Here is a 16,852-nt window from a genome sequence, read left to right on the forward strand (position 1 = left end):
ACAACTTCTTTTGACAGAATTTTGCCTTTGAGCAACAGGTTTCAGTATGTTGTTTTTAGCTTGTCAATTGGTTTTCCTTTCTTAGGACTTTGTTCCTGACTGAGATTCCTTTGCCAGTATGTCAAATACTAAACTATGACTTGCTTCCTTTCAAACACAGGCATTAGCTATATTAAGCCTCGGATTTGAAGTAGGAATCAAATAACTCTGCCCATGTTGGGAAACCTTCTTTTACCTCTCTGGCATGTGCAAAACATACATCACTTTCAGACACCTGGTCATATTGTTTCCAGTGGAATTTTAAGCAAGGGCATCTTAAGCTTCAGTGGATATGGAGGGTAAGAAGCATCTCCCTTTGAGGTAGACGACCTAACAGTATGCTGTATTTTAAAAGTGTCTCCAGGAAACAGCCTCAGACCTAGTCTGAATAACTCCTCTTCTCTATAGTCTCCCTAGCATGTTGGTTTCTTTCTTGGAACCTCCTGTGTCCTGACTGTACAAGATAAATACTTGATGAGACTCCGTGGCTTTCCATGAGGACACTCAACAACTGAAACATCTTTATATTCAATCTACATGTGGCTAGATGTTTCAAGGTCTGTGTTTGTGGGGTGAGAAGGAAGAGCCATTGGGAGCAGGAGTGTCTGAGCAGGTCTGTGGGTGGCTGGTGGAAACAAAGTTTCTTGTCTAGGAGACTTAGATAGAAAGGCACATGCCAGTTTCTACAGAGTTCTTCAAATTTGGCCAAAGAAAGCTTTTAGCTAGACTAACTCACAAAAATCCCACAAGCTAAGATCAGTATACACCCTGATGCTGGGGCAACAAGGCCATGTTTATTTATCAGAGTTCTGGTTGAGTAGAGGTAGCCCCTGAGTGCAAACAAGAGAAGGGGACCCTGTTAGGGAAAGACCCACCAGGGCAGGCACAGGCTGTGACAACAGCCTGGCTGGATTACAGCCTCTTCCTGCTGCCTGAGTAGTCTGAGCAACTGGACAAAGGTACCCCGTTCACACAGATCTCTCTCTCTTTCTGTCATTGTTGCTCTTGTAAATCACAAGGCAGGAACAATATAACATCCACAGAAGAATAGAATTCTGTCAGATTGAAATGACTAAACCTTTTATAGCAGACACAAAATATACTCTGTGTAAAAAGCAAATGAGCACAAAGTAAGACCTGATGAAGATTCCTTGGAGCAATGTAGTCAAAGGGCAACCAAAATAAATAAATAAATAAATAAATAAATAAATAAATAAATAAATAAATTTTAAAAAAATGAAAAAGTCTCCCAATGTTTCACCACCCAGAGAGTGGAATACTTACCATCGTCTTCTACTATGAAATGGAACGTATCACTTGTGGCATTAGCTCTCTCTCTTAAGACATAGCATATTTTCAAGTCATCAATGTCAGCTAAAAGGCAACCAAAAGGCAAGGTGATTAATTACTGTATCAAAACTGATGGCTTGTACTTACAATAAATCCTATTGGCTATTATGTTTCTGAAAACATGTTTAGATCCCCTTTCAGGGGGAACTGATGCTTTATTCTCTATCTCTACACCCTTGATACCAGCTGTCCTATAGAAATCTGATCCAGCACATAGAAAAATAGAGGGCCAGACTTAGATTATAATAATAGCAAGGTGGTGTCCCTTCCCACCAAAGGAGTGGCTGACTAAATATGGCATGGCAGGCTCCATGACAGGTGGGAAAGGAAGATATTTTGAGGCATGGCAGATTTCCTGGGCCTCTTGAAGTCACATGCTTTGCTTCCCTTGCAGGGTGAGTCCCGCAGAAAGGCAAAGGAAGGAACAGAGGTTTTCTTCCCCGGGGTAGTGATTTTTCTTCGCTGTTATGATACAGTAGATGGCTTTAAAGCTTTAATGCATTGCAGAGGCTCTAGCACCTCAGAATGGCTCTTTATACTGCTTCCAAGTCTACCAAACTCATGTGCATAGATAGATCTATTGACATTACTAATATAAAATATAAAAAAGCATCCATTATAGCAGCTTCTCTCTTTAATAATGCCACGCATATGATTTAATGAAACAAATATCATTCTGTCCTGTGACACTTAACATATATTTGTCTGGGCCAGTAAGTGTGTTTCTAAGGTCTCTCAAAGTCAGAATATAGCTAAGAACACCATCAATCATGTCTGCAATGTTTACCTGTCTCCTGTGTGTTTATGGTTTTTCTAATTTCTAAAATTTCTATTGGGTTTGTGCTATGGAGTTCACAGAGGTGATAATACAAAATCATGAGAAAATTGTCTTGAGTGAGCAGATCACTTGGAGTCAGCACGCTCTGCCATAGAGTTCTGAACCTTTCCTTAGGAGGTATGACATGCCTCACAGCTCTGAAAGAAGGTACACGTATAAACAAACATTCCTGGCAACGGGGAAGTCTACTTTCTAGTTCATAGGACCAAGTCCAAGTGTATGCACCCCTGCAGGACTTCAGCTCCGACACAGTGTCCCACACTTTTTATATCAATCTACACAGGCTGCTTTCCTAGAAAATTAAACACTTCTGAAGTGTTTTTTTTTCCCACCATTTTTACATGCCACAGTCCTCTGTTGAAGGTCTTAAAGTCAGCAAATGCTCTCATGAGTCTTAACTTGAAATGAAAGAGCAGAGTGGCCTCACCCACTCACGTGTGTCTCCACCTTAACCTGGAGCTAGTCTCTGTGAGGCTAAGAAGCACAGCCCCTGTACAGCCCCTGCACCATCCTACACAGCCCCTGCACAGCCCCTGTACAGCCCCTGCACCATCCTACACAGCCCCTGCACAGCTCCCGTACAGCCCCTGCACCATCCTACACAGCCCCTGCACAGCCCCTGCACAGCCCCTGCACAGCCCCTGTACAGCCCCTGCACAGCCCCTGCACAGCCCCTATACCACCCTACACAGCCCCTGCACAGCCCCTACACAGCCCCTGCACAGCCCCTATACCACCCTACACAGCCCCTGCAAAGCCCCTGAGTCACCCTACACAGCCCCTGCACAGCCCCTGCAAAGCCCCTGAGTCACCCTACACAGCCCCTGCACAGCCCCTGAGTCACCCTACACAGCCCCTGCACAGCCCCTGAGTCACCCTACACAGCTCCTGCACAGCCCCTGCACAGCCCCTGCACAGCCCCTGCATAGCCCCTGCAAAGCCCCTGCACAGCCCCTGCACAGCCCCTGCACAGCCCCTACACAGCCCCTGCACAGCCCCTGAGTCACCCTACACAGCCCCTGCACAGCCCCTTCACCACCCTACACAGCCCCTGCATCACCCTACACAGCCCCTGCACAGCCCCTGTACCACCCTGCACAGCCCCTGCACAGCCCCTGCATAGCCCCTGCATAGCCCCTGCACAGCCCCTGCAAAGCCCCTGCACAGCCCCTACACAGCCCCTGCACAGCCCCTGAGTCACCCTACACAGCCCCTGCACAGCCCCTGCACCACCCTACACAGCTCCTGCACAGCCCCTGCACCACCCTGCACAGCCCCTGCACAGCCCTTACTTGGCCTGTTTACTTGTTTCTCAGTAAGGAGTGATGAGAAACTGCTGGCTACATGTCCCTATTGTGCCCGCCATGACCTGTATGTAGCCATGAGGAAAACTCTTTTCTAACCTTCTCATCTGCTCTTAAATTTTGTATGAAAATCTAGAGACACTACTTGGCAATAATAATAATAATAATAATAGTAATAATAACAATGATGATAATCATGATCATGATAGGGGTGGAGAGATGGCTCAGCTGCTCTTGCTAAGGACCATTGTTCAGTTCCCAGCATCTGCAACCATTTTAATTCCAGTTACAGATGATCTACTGGCCATTTCTGGTCCCTTTGGGAGCTGCATGCATGTGGGTGACATGCATGCAGGCAAAACACATACACACAGTAAGTCTAAACAAAAGGTTTTAATTAATTACAATAAAGCGCACAGGCTGGAGAGATGGCTCAGCAGTTAAGAGCACTGGCTGCTCTTGTAAAGGACCCTGGAATGATTCCCAGCACCCACAGAGTGACTCACAGCCTCTGGTAACCCCTGTTCCAGGATAGCTGGTGGCCTTTTCTGATCTCCATAGGGACCAGGCACACAGGCAGCAAACAGCCATACATTCAGACAAAACATTCATACAATAAAAATAAAATAAAGATAGAAGTTTAAAAAAAACCCTCTATTATACAACATGTGTCAAAGTTTGTTTTTTTAAAATACATTAAGAGAGAATTTCATTGAAATAAATAACCACTTCAAAGCTTATCACTTTCCCTATAACTTTGGGAGACACTTGATGACAGTGCTGTTATTCCACAGGTATATCAAAAAAACATAAATTGTAAATGTACATAAACAGTACCTTCCTTAAGTACAACGAGGACACAATAGTTAAGATTAACAATAATCTAAGAATTAGATTTTCTTCTAATTGCTATATTTGATATATTTATTTTATTTATCTGCACAACCATTCTAAATTATCTATTTTAAGCAAATATCCTTTCTAATCATAGCTGGTACAAATGGAGCGGGGGGATTTCTGCCTTTCTGAAAGTGATTAACAAGTTATCCAACAAAAGCATCAGTGTGTGTTCACTATTTATTGTTTTTATTTTATGTAGATGAGTGCTTTGCTTGCACACACCAGGGGACACTGCATGCTTGCCTGGTACCCAAAGAGGCCAGAAGAGGGCATCAGATCTCCTGAAATCGGAGTTCCAGGTTGTGAGCTGCAATGTGGATGCTGGGAACCGAAGCTGGGTCCTCTGTAAGAGCAACCAGTGCTCTTAACTGCTTATCCATCTCTGCAGCCTCATTATGTACTCATGGTAGAGAAAAAGGAAAGTCTAGGGACTTGAGATGAGTTCTTTAGGCCTGGGAGCCAGCTGTAAAGGTGTTGGCATGGACACAGCTCTCTAACCTGACTAACTCTGCAGTGTGAACCTTGCCTGACAATGCATTTTCCTAAGGCTTTGAAATCAATTTAAAATGTCCCCCAAGGGCCATTTACTTAATCAATTTAGCAATAACCTCCCTGGCCACCCTTGCTAGAAGGGCTTAACTCCATCAAAATTCAGTTCAAGATAAAGCAAAACCAAAACCAGACTGACTACACAGAAGGCCATCCTGCCCAGCACGGCTCTCATTCCATCCAGGAGGAGCAGCCAGCTGTGAAGGAGCCCTCTGCATCTTTAACTACTTATCTAATCTCCATAAATAACTGCTAGAAGCAAACTCCAGCCCCAACTTGTTCAAATGAGTGCCGTGTGATGAAGGATCAGAAGTGCTCCTCCTTCGAGTCTGAATTTGTATTAGGATGGGATAAGCCCCTTTAAAACGTAACTTTTTAAAACTATAGTTTTTACAACCAAATATAACTTCTCCACAATTACAAGGATAATAAAATTTAATCATGTAACTCTATGAAAACAAAACAGAACAAAATGCCTACAATAAAACAGCAATATATGAGGAATAATTGGGAGGTATTTTTGAGCTGTTGAATTTGGCCTGTAGAATTAAAAAAAAAATCATTAGCTTATCTTCCTGCATTTTTTTTAAAACAACAAAAACCCTGTGAAAACACTTTGGTTTGGAGGGGGGGGGATCGGTGGTAGTGGGGGGTCTGGGGGATTGTGGGGAGGCTGTGGGGTGAGAAATAAGGCTTTCTGCTCTCCGTCCTTTCCATGAAAACACGCTGGCCTAACACTGCAGAAAGCTGGGCTGGCAATACACTCTGAACAGTCTGGGGTTTCCTGTCCCTACAGGCCCGAGATATATGCAGGCGCTCAGCCAAGAGTCGGAGCCTGGAGTGTGACGCTGTTTGTCAGCATCAAACAGAAAAGGAGATCACTCCGCCACAACATCCAGGTCTATTAAAGTGTTTGTTGTCTAAGAGCAGAAACGCTGTAGCAGGAAAAGAACACCCCCGCTGGGATGTCCTGGGGTTACATGCCATTTCCACCCCAGAGCCCACAGGAGAGATCCAGTTTCCATTCGGGTGCTGAGAGAGTTTCCTGAAAGCCAGCACAAATCCCTTTGTAATGAAAGTTGCAGGGTCTGAGAACAGAGCCTTAACCTCCTCGCTAGCGGCTGAATGGCTTCTCCCTTCCCTCTCTGAGCCACTCAGCAGAGGTCACCTGCCCTTCCATCTCTGACCTCCTCAGAGCCTGTGGCCTCAGGGGCCTCAGGAACGCAGGTGCGGCAGGCAAAGGGTGTCTGACACTTTGCTTGGGACAGGGCAGAAAAGTCTTTGAGGAAATAATGAATTAAAAACGATGAATGGAAAATAGCAATGAAGTAAGTCATGACAACAATAATAAAAATAACATAATAGCAAATCATAATATAATTAAGGAAAAATAATAAATAACAGTAAAAATAATAAAAGCAGTAGAATAATGAAAAGTAATAATAATGAAATAATCCCCTCCTTTGACTATTAATCCTCTTTCCATATTTGCTGAGTTTAATGAGATAGGTAACTTGTTAGCCAATGAACGAAGACAGTTTTCTTGTGTATCGTTAATCATGTGCTCCTTCTTTGTGCATACCCCAGTGCTGTGCCTTGTTACATGAGATGTAATTTTAATAACTCTAGACAGGTTTATCTCTTGTCTTTGAACAGCTGGTTTTTTTTTTTTTTCCAGAGTCATGAATCAACAGAAAACTCTCCAATAAATATAAATGAATATTGTCTTTTAGTTACAAAATACCCAAATAGTCTCAGCAAGTATCAACCCAGTATTCTAAAAGACAAACAAACAAACAAAAAAATCAAAGTACTATGTGTTTATGGGTATTGTGTTTGAGTGTATATTGATACTGACAACCAGGTCATTTATATCACATATCTCTTTTTATGGCAGTAAAATATTTTGAGTACCACGTGCTGTGTACAAAACGGAGGACGGCAAGAAAACTGGTGAAATGAAGCAGAATCACAAAGGCAGCCTGTCAACCCCCCCCCCCCATTCTCGCTCTTGCCTCCGCAGCATATCTTGCCACAGGCAGAGTGTCTTTATAGTCCCTCTGACAAAGATCTCTACAATGCAACACACAGCAAAGTGGGTGCATTCCCAGGGCTGTGGGTACTGTGTGCCCTCCTTCCCTGTCTCCTTGTCTCCCTCCTCTTCCTCTCCCCTTTAACTCCATCTTGATGCTCTACTTATAAGGCTTAGTGACAGGCTCATTGTCAAGAAATAAAGCCTAGCACCAGCTTTGTTTGTCAGGAGAGAGAAGCAGAACATACCTTGGGTAAACTGTGTGATGCTGTGGTTCCCTTGGCCCAGGTGAAGAAGGTAGCCATGTTGGGGGGCTTCCGTCACAATGAACCTCAGAGAAAAGTGTCGGCTGTCTCTGTCCTCTACTTTCAGTATTTTGCTTGTGATCATGAACCCCAAATGGCCAGTGGCCAGAGTGCGAAGTGTAGAAGCTCCTTTGTTCACCACAATTTGGGGAACACTGTTGTCAACAGCCAACACCTGGATTTTCATGACTTGAGGCCTCCTAGTTTCAAACACTGTATCAGGAAACACATAAAAATCAGAGTGGGTGCCATCAGTCACCGTGAAGGAGAAGCTGTCTTCGGTGGACTCTGTACCGTCATGTTTGTAGCTGATTAGGTTTTCATTCAAGTCTTGCTTGGTAAAAACCATGACAGGTCTAGTATTGTTGAATAGGAGGTGGCCGTGAACAGGAACCTGGGTGATGGTGAATTTTAGGAGCCTGTCAGGAGTATCTCTGTCTTCCACAGTGAGTTCAAAGGGAGTGATCAGCTTGCTTTCACTTTCACTGACCACCAAGTTGTGGATGGTGACCACTGGCTTTTTGTTGTCTACATCACTGATGGAGATCCGAAAAGTTCGGAAGACGGGGTTCCGCCCATCAGTGACTTGAAACTCGAAGCTGTCCATTTTGACCTCGTCCTCGGCTGTATGGATGTAGTAGATCTTGTTACCAGCCAGCTGGAGCTGAGTGAAAGAAGTGATGGACGTTCCTCTTTGATCTGTGCACTCCAAGTGACCCCTCATAGGAGCCCTGGTAATGGTGAAAACTAAGTTCTCATCAGGACTGTTCAAGTCACTTGTGCTCAGTAGGTCTGTTGTAAGAGTGACTTTGCCACCTTCTTTCAAGGACACACCCTTACTTATCACATCAGGGAAAACAATGTCCACACTTCCAATAGACACATAAAAGTAGCGATCTATAAGGGCATTTGTTCCATCTGTCACATCGAATTTAATTAGGTCTCGAATGCCCTCTTGCCCAAAATGGACATATTGAATTAAATTTCTGTCCACTTCATCCTGGGTGAAATTCATGCCTAGAGTGATGTTTTCGAAGATACCTGTAGGTTTTTGCCTCTGTAACAAGCCATGTCCTGGACCATAACGAATAATATAAACCAATGTCTTGTCATCAGAGTCTAAGTCGGTCGCCATTAGGATTTTGTTGTTGATAACTTTGGTTTCCCCAATTTCTACTTCTAGCCCATTATTGATGGCCATCCTGGGGGTCTCGTCATCAACAGGGATGACCACAATGAGGGCCATCTTCTCCACGGAGTGCTTGCCATCTGTCAGTTTAATCACAAAACTGTCTTCTCGTGTCTCAGAGTCATCATGTTCATAAATAATGCTGGAACTCTCTAAAATCTGGTCCAGCGTGAAGCTTTCAACCAACACTGTGCCATTGATCAGCTGGTTCATGATGTGACCGTGAGTCGGAAACCGCGTAATGGTGAAAGTTAAATCATCCCGGGGAATGTCAGCATCTGCAGCATTGAGGATGGGCGTGTCGACCACCAGACTCATGCCTTCCATCACCATGAATTCCCTCATGAACATTTCTGGCTGTTCATCATTGGTAGGAATGATTATAATGGGGAAAATCTGTCTCTCAGAAAAGTTAATGCCATCAGAACAACGGAATATAAAACGGTCTTCCACAGGCTCTACCCCTCTGTGGATACTCTGGACATAGTTAATGTGTCCTTGCCTGAGATCCTTCATCGTAAAGGCACTTATGGCAATCCCAGCTCTTGACTTCTCTGAGCCTGGTGCTGGAGAAATGTTCTCTACATAGCCTGAGGTTGGTTGAATGACTATGGTACACAAAAGGTCATCATTCAGGGAGTCCATGTCCTCAGCACTTAGATGGCTTAGGGTTATCATACTCTTGTCACCTTCCAGCACTACAAACTGCTCACCAACAGAAATTTCTGGGGATTGGCTGTCCACAGGGAGAATGGTCACCCACACAGTAACACCTTGAATAATACTGTTGCCAATTCTCCATTCTTGAGACATATCGGACAGACTTAGGTTAAAAGAGTCTGCTTTGGGCAACAGACCAATCTCACCGCTTGTGTGGGCATAGACAACGGAGCCCTCCAGGACGTCCCTCTGGGTGAACTGCTCAGCTGGAGCTCCATTGACCAGAATTTCCCCATATAAGGGTGGATCTTCCAATAGGAAAGTCAACATTAAGTCATCGGTATCCTGATGTGTCCCTTTAATGATATTGGCAGTGACTTCGGTAGCTCCATTTTCTAAGACATCTAGATAGGACTCCAGAGTGCCAGCTGGAAGGATTGACATGGGACCTTCACGGTCCACTGGCCTTACATTCACTCTGAGAGTGATTGGCACCACATGGTGTCTGTCACTGACCTCCAGGGAGCAGCTGTCAGTCAAAGACTCATCCCCATTATTTGAATAGGAAATTCTACCATGCTTTATGTCCTCTAAATGGAAGCGTCCTCCGACATGCAACGTCTGTCCAGAGATTTGCATGTGGCCATGCTTGGGGGCCTGTGTGAGAATGAAAGAGATGTGGGCCACATCAGTGTCCACATCATTCACATGCAGCTCCGTCTCCCGAAGGACATGGTGGCCCTTTTCCTCAACAGTGAAGCCGGTGTTGACAATCTCAGGAGGCTGGTTATCCACAGGCTGCAGGTAAAGGGTGAAGGTGCCCGGAGCCACGTTCCCAGCTCGATCCTCTACTTGGAACTGGAACTGTGCTACTCGAGCTGCCACTCCCAGCTCCTGACCCGGGGGCCTGTAAGCAATTTTGTGATGGTTGACCTGGGCTTGGGTAAAATGGGTCACCGCCACTGACGGATTGTCAGTGAAGACCAAAGTGCCTAGTGGAGCTGGTGAGTGGTTTTCATCTGTGTCCACGGGGGGCTGGGTCACTGTATAGTGTAGCTCTCTGTCGTCTGTGTCCAGGTCCGTGTAGTGCAGCCACTTTTTCCTCAGTGGTGTGAGCTGGGATTCCTGGACCACCATCCGAAGGGGACACCCACGGCCCAGTTCTGGAGGGAGACGGTCGACGGGATGGATGCGTATCACAAACTTTTGGATCCCAGAGCGATTAGGCGGGTCGTGGTTGTCTTGGACTCTAAATATGAGCTGGTCCATCACTGGCCCAGGGCTGTGGGGCCCCGAGTGCCTGTAGAAGAGCTTCCCTTCTGTGATATCCTGTTGCCGCCATTCAGTCACCGTTCGCTCATAAAATAGCCCCTGTTTCTGCCACAGGCCCTGCTCTTCCTGGGGAGGATGAGTTTGGCGGAGGAGCAGGTGCCCTGTGGTTGGGAAGGGTGATTCCAGTACAAAACGCAGCTGAGAGTCATCTGAATCCATATCAGTGGCGCTCAGAGTCATGGGCGGGATGGGCACAGTCTCACCCTCTGCCAGTGTCAGCCCAGTGTTGGCGTTCAGGACAGGTGGCTGGTCATCCACAGGCACTAAAGTGATGGGGAACAGGAACTGGACCTGGTGCCTGCCTTCTCCATCTGACATGCGCAGCACCAGGTTGTCACTCAGCGAACCGTCTCTGTCATCATGCTGGTAGACAACCTGGCCAGCTGCCAGCTCAGCCACTGTGAAAGTCTTGGGAGCAGAGTCACTACCGGGAGAACCCAGAACAACAAGGTGGCCATGCCGGAGCCCCGCCACCACCTCCAGTCTCACAGCTTCTAGGTCATCTTCATCACTGATGACCAAGTTCTGGGGTCCACTGCCTACAGGACCCGTGAGTGGCCGATATTGGCCCTCATAGAGAATAAGGCCAGTGTTTCGTGTGACCACTGGGGCCAATGTATTCATGGGCTTCACCACCACCATGAAGGCGAAAGGGTCTGAGGCTGCTCCTTCAGGGTCCACTACCTCCAGCTCCAGTTCAAAGAGTCGCTCGTGGTTAGAGTCTTCAGAGGGAGGCTGGTAGGCAATCTTCAGCAGGCGCAAATCCCGCTGTGTAAAGGAGGAGAGAGGCAGGCTTCGGTCGTCAGTGCTCACCAAGTAGCCCTGCCCAGGCTGGAAGGTAGAGGTGAGGTTGAAAATCAAAAGGTCTGGGTCGGATTCAGCATCCTCCGCCGCCAGCATGTCTGGCGTCAAAGCAGTCAGTACAAACTGGTCCACCTCCATCATCATCATGGCCACGAAACTGGGCTTGGGCGCAGTGTTCTCCGCTCCTCCCCGGATTCGCACCAGCACCTGGAAGTGCTCACGTTTTAAAGGCGGGCTGCCCTCAGGAGCCCCTCGAGAACGTAGCTCCACCACCATAGGCAGCCAGTCCCTGTTAGGTGAGCGACTAGGGGCTGTGTGGCGGTAGCGCACTCCAAGCTCCTGGAATTCTTTGCAGTCCATCAAAAGGGTCTCCGAGGTCCCTCCCTTTCTGGCCCCTTCCCGGACCCGAGGGTAGTGAAGGAGCTCTCCATAACGAGGCAAAGCGCTCAAACCTGACAAGATGCCCACGCGGCACTCCTCGGTCTCAGGCTGGTAGGCAAACTCTAAGCTCCGGGCGTCCAGGGCATTGCTGGTCCCTAGCAGTTCTTCCACGACCAGAGGTAAGTTCCGAGTCACAACTTCCAGCTGGGTGAAGACCACTTCCACCTCGAGAGCCAACGGCAGGACGATCGCCCCTCCAGGGGCATCGTAGCGCAGCTGCAGCCGGACGCGGTCGCGCGAAGGGCTGCGAGCACCCAGGTGCGAGTAGCGCACCTCTCCCGGGCCATAGTCGCATGCGAAGCGCTTGGGACTCAAGCGGCCAGGCCGCTGGGCCAGGGCGTCGTTGTCTAGCACGGTTACTGCGCAGCGGTCCCCTGGCTGCACCTGCAGCACCAAGTCGCGCAACGGATCCAGCCAGACTTCGCGACCGAAGGGCACCCGGAGCCCGCGGTTCGCCACCACTATAGCTTCCTCTGCAGGGACCCCTGAAGCCCCGGAGAGACCCGGGGACAGAAGTGTTGCGCCCGGGACAGCAGGCTGTGTGGAGACGCGGCTTACCAGTGACAGGAACAGCAGCAACAGCCTGGGCGACTGTGTGGGTATGGTCTGGAAGCAGGAGGACTCGGCTGTCCTGCGCGCTCGGGTGGCCATCCCGGAGTCCTTGCGATGTGCAGGGTCCTGAGGTTAGAGTTTCCGACAGTTTACTCCGCGAGCATGCAAAGCTAGTTCGGGTGCAGGTTTCCAGAGAAACCGTTGGGAAGGGCCGAAAACTCGGTGCGGCGCCTGCGGGGTCCTCCAAGAGGCAGGGCAGGACCGGGAGGATGGCCCAGTGAGCCGCGCAGTCCCGACCTGGAGCGGCAACCCAAGATGCTAAACACTTCCAGAGAGTCCCGGCGTGTGGCCCGCAGGACTGTCCCTACTTCCCAGGTCCCCGGACCTTAGCCTTTGAGGGAAATCCCTCCCCTTGTACCCCCTAACTCCAATTCTCCCAGGGGGCCAATCGCTGGTCGCTGGAGGAGGCCCTGAGTCCAGGGTTGGGTAGTGATTGCTGTCAATCAGCTCCCAGGCGGGGAAACTGCACAGAGCTGAAACCAGAGAAGTGCAACAGGTTGGTCGGAACTGAGCGGGTTCCTGGATCTGCTTGCGGGAGGATAGATATCGCTGGAGCTGGGGCTACGGCTCAGCCAGCACCCCGCGCGCCACTACGGACTCAGGTTTTCAAGACTGGGGCCAAGATTAATCCATTTCAGTACCGTTCCCTGGTCATTGAAATCCTTCCCAGCATGGCCACTTCTCGCTGAAACTTTCAAAGCTGTGAGAGCAAAGTTAAACACCTTATCGTCTGACTTTGAACCCAGAGCAGTTTGGGAAGATACTGGGGATTTTCAAAAGGACAGGAGATTAAAAACCAGACCCAGCTAGCTAGAGCAGGTTGCAACCCTCACCCCAGGCCGTCTCTGATTTCCCCATACTTTACAATGGGTGTAGTCCGCGGATTGGTGGGTTTCTAACAAGACCCTCCTTTGCATCCAAAGTTCACAGAGTTAAAGGGGGAAAAGGCATTTGGAGTGTGTGAGAAATGCAGTCTGATCAGAATCGCTGGTCTTCCACCAGAGAAGTTCCAGAGAATGTAGCCCCAGGCCGTCTGCAAGCCACCGCCGGCGGATAGCTGTCACTGCAGAAGCTCTCTGTTCCCTTCGCAGTAATTAGACGAAGTACAAGCTAAACCCACTTGTCAGCGTCGCAATTCTTAGCACGCTGAGAGAATTGATAAACACCCCGGAGGACTAAGAATTCAGAGAGAACTCCTTTCAGCCGGCCCAGTTGGAAGCTCTAGTCTGAGCGCTTCCTGCCCCCTTGCGTTGGTCGGTCAGGTTTCATTGGCATGCAGATTCCTTCCTTCTTCCTTCCCTGAACCCGAAGCCCCTCACAATCAAAATCCAGAGCAGTTTTCCATGGGTTTTTGGGAAGTCTTGCTTATCATGTCGAAACATTTTCTCCAATAATACAAAAGTAATTGGAATAATGGAATAATTCCATTTATCTTCAATAAAATGCCGAACTTGGAAAAGACGGGTGTGTGAAGAACCCTTTCAGTAGAAATGAAAGATGCGCGATTTAAGCGTGGCGAGTTTTGGGCAGCAATGCCGATAATTTGAACCCTTCCTGGGGTCAGCTTGAGCGCCTCCATCACAAGAGTAAACACCCCTGCCTGATGTATTTACACAACACTAACTTCATTGATAGACTTTGCTGGCAAATGTCAGATTCTGTTCCAAGAAGTCTACTGGCCATTGGTCTCTGTGAATCAAAAGCGGAAGGTTCTGAAAGTCTTTTTAAAAAGAGACAAGACAGTTATGCAGACAAACCAGGAAATTCAGTCCTAGAACCTTACTGAGAAGTGCTCCGTGTGCTTTGTCCTGCTGGGGAACTTTCAACTCCCACTTCCCTGCCACAGTTTCTCACAAAAATAGAAAGGACACATGAGAAAATCCCCATCTGACTCCTGGCCAATTTCCAGTTCTCTTGATTTAATTATTTTATGCTTTATCATGCTGATTTATGGTTTCATTTGGACCTCAAATGGCCAAGACATGAGAATATCCTGTTTTCTGTTTGCAGATGCATAGGGAGATGTCAAGAAGGTCAATTTTGGAATAAGGGTCTTTTTGTATCATGTTCTAAATCCTAGTTATTGAAAAAGAAAGTTGAATGGAAGCCAAGCGTAGTCCTTACTCAGGTGTGTGTGTGTGTGTGTGTGTGTGTGTGTGTGTGTGTGTGTGTGTGTGTTCTGGCCTTACTGAGAGCCACAACCCAACCCCTGATGGTTCCCAGTGCCTCCACGCTTTTTCTTTCCTTCCTTTTAAAGTCCAACAATGTTTGATTTGCCAGCGGAGATAAGATCAGTATTTGAAGTATGGTCAGATGCCTGAAGGGTAGTGTTCAATATTTTGTTTCATGCTAAGAATACAGGCTCAAGTTTATTTTTAAGTGGCCTAAGGAAATCAATAAACTGAACTTCTTTGTGACTTTTAATTTTAGCCTCCCTTCACCAAAGTGATGGAGTGATTCTCTGGAAACATTTTTTATTAAATATGTTTAAATAAAATCTTAGTTTATTTTTTAATCACATAGCTAGCAATGCAGATTGCTTAAATTATGTTTATGGTCATTGCTAAAAACAGTAAAATAGTACATTTTCATCTAAGAGAATTATTAGTGATTTTTTGAGTAGCAGCTCAACATTAAAAGAGATCAGTTGAAATTAGCAGGAAAGTATCATTTTAAGGAAAATGTACTTGATCTTAAAGGTGACAAAATAAGCTAACAAATGTGTGTTTATTTATTTAATTTTTAATCTCAGCTTAGTTCTTTAGCTCTTGTTTCTTAAGCCTTGTACCATTTCTTGAAGATAACCCAGGCAAAATACTCCTTAGGATAAATTCTTAATTTTTTTTCCACTTCTTAGAAAATTCACACAAAGACTCTCTTCAAAACAACAAACTTCAATTTAATGATTGCTGAAACCCTGAAAGATTTCCGGCCTCGGGCTAAGTATCAAAGAACTGATTTCCTAAAGCAAAGGAGGTATTTAAGATGCAGGCAAGATAGTCAGCTGGAAATGCACCAGCAGGTGTGGAAATACAAAGCCAGGCTGGCACTAAGGGAGTGGGCGGTTACATTTGAATATTACAGTTTTCATTATAGAGTTTGAATCTCTCTTCCCATAGTCTTCTCTCAGACCTTGAGACTGACTCTAACGTCTCAGAGGCACTTTAAAAACATGATCAGCCCTCCTTTAACATCCATGGTTGACTGACTTCAGGCTCCTCCCTTCAAAGCCCCAATCTGTGAGTGTGTGTGTCCCTTATGTAAAAACGGGGGTAGCATTTGTATATAATCTTTGCATACCCTCCCGTATATTTAAGTCACCTCTAGTTTATTCATGGCACCAAAGATGATACAAATATGTGGATAGATGTGCTGTTGTGTTCAGAGGACAAACACATAAGGAGAACCATCTGTACATGCTCAGCCCAGACACAGAGGTTTTCTGGATATCTTCAGTCAGTGAGTGGTTTGTTGAATGGATGGGTATGGAAGCCCTGGCTACAGAGGGGCAGCTACACCTGAGACCAATAAACACAGTTTTGGGCTGGGCACTTGCTGCTTCTCAACAGTTTTATTTTTGAGCAGCCTCAAAAACATGGCTTGCCCACAAACACAAAACTGACTGGCTTCAGAGAAGCAGGACGGGAGAGCAAGCAGAATGGGACTGATTAATCTGGAGGGGGCTCCTTCCTTCTAGCTAAGGGAGTTAGAGCAGGTGGCCTTCTGTCTCCCTACCTACGTCTAGGATGTAAAACAAAGAGCTCTACCTTTGAAGTTAAATTCTGTTTCTATCCCTTTCCTGCTGATATTTTGCATGCACTCTTTACTTTTTACTTTTAATTTTATTTTGTTTTCTGTGCATGAGTGTTTTGTTTGCATGGATGTCTATGCAGCACCTATGTACGCGGTGCCCAAGGTGGTCAGATTCCATGGAAGTGGAGTTAAAGATGATTGTGAGCCTCCACGTGAGTGTTTGGAATCACGTCACTGTCGTGAAAGAGTCTTAACACCGTTTTTTTATCTTGCTCATCCTTTATTTACATTAAGATATGTTCCTCCCCAAATACTCAGGAAATAATGCCTATACGTCATTCTTTACCAAGTATTTAAAAATAAAATAACCCAGACATAGTTCACAACATCTTTGTAAGATAGCCAACTCGATTTTAGTTTTCTTCACAGCGATCAACAGAAACTGACTTTGGCAGAATTAGGAAGGGAATTTTGGATGTTGACTTATACCCATAATTCTGGGAAGACACAGAACCAAAGGCCAAGAAAACCAGCAACATGATGCTTCCCGGGCTAACACAATGACCACTCCTGGACACTGGCCCTTGCAGGTGACAATGTCTAGCTTCGATGCGAATCCACCACCGCCTGAAGCTGCGGCACCCTGTGTCTGGGGTCTTGGGATATTCCCACTAAGCAAACTGGTTGCTCTGTTCCTGTCACCGCAGATTCAAAGGTCCAGGCATGACTGGATTGTCCAAGCTT

At 46.7% G+C, this 16,852-nt stretch overlaps 1 protein-coding gene across 1 annotated transcript in view; it reads right to left on the reverse strand.

Annotated features, from left to right (window-relative positions):
* The window catches only part of Frem2 (FRAS1 related extracellular matrix 2), a 137,875-nt gene extending 125,220 nt beyond the window's left edge, over nucleotides 1–12,655 (reverse strand). The window contains exons 1-2 of the mRNA XM_036191247.1: nucleotides 7,261–12,655; nucleotides 1,324–1,413 (exon numbers count right to left, since the gene is read on the reverse strand). Coding sequence (XP_036047140.1) covers nucleotides 1,324–1,413; nucleotides 7,261–12,394 — 5,224 coding nt within the window. The 5' untranslated portion in view covers nucleotides 12,395–12,655. The remainder of the gene's footprint in view (nucleotides 1–1,323; nucleotides 1,414–7,260) is intronic.
* Nucleotides 12,656–16,852: the final 4,197 nt, after the last annotated feature.

This window comes from Onychomys torridus, chromosome 6 (assembly GCF_903995425.1).
Source record: "Onychomys torridus chromosome 6, mOncTor1.1, whole genome shotgun sequence".
NCBI classification, from domain to species: Eukaryota; Metazoa; Chordata; class Mammalia; order Rodentia; family Cricetidae; genus Onychomys; species Onychomys torridus.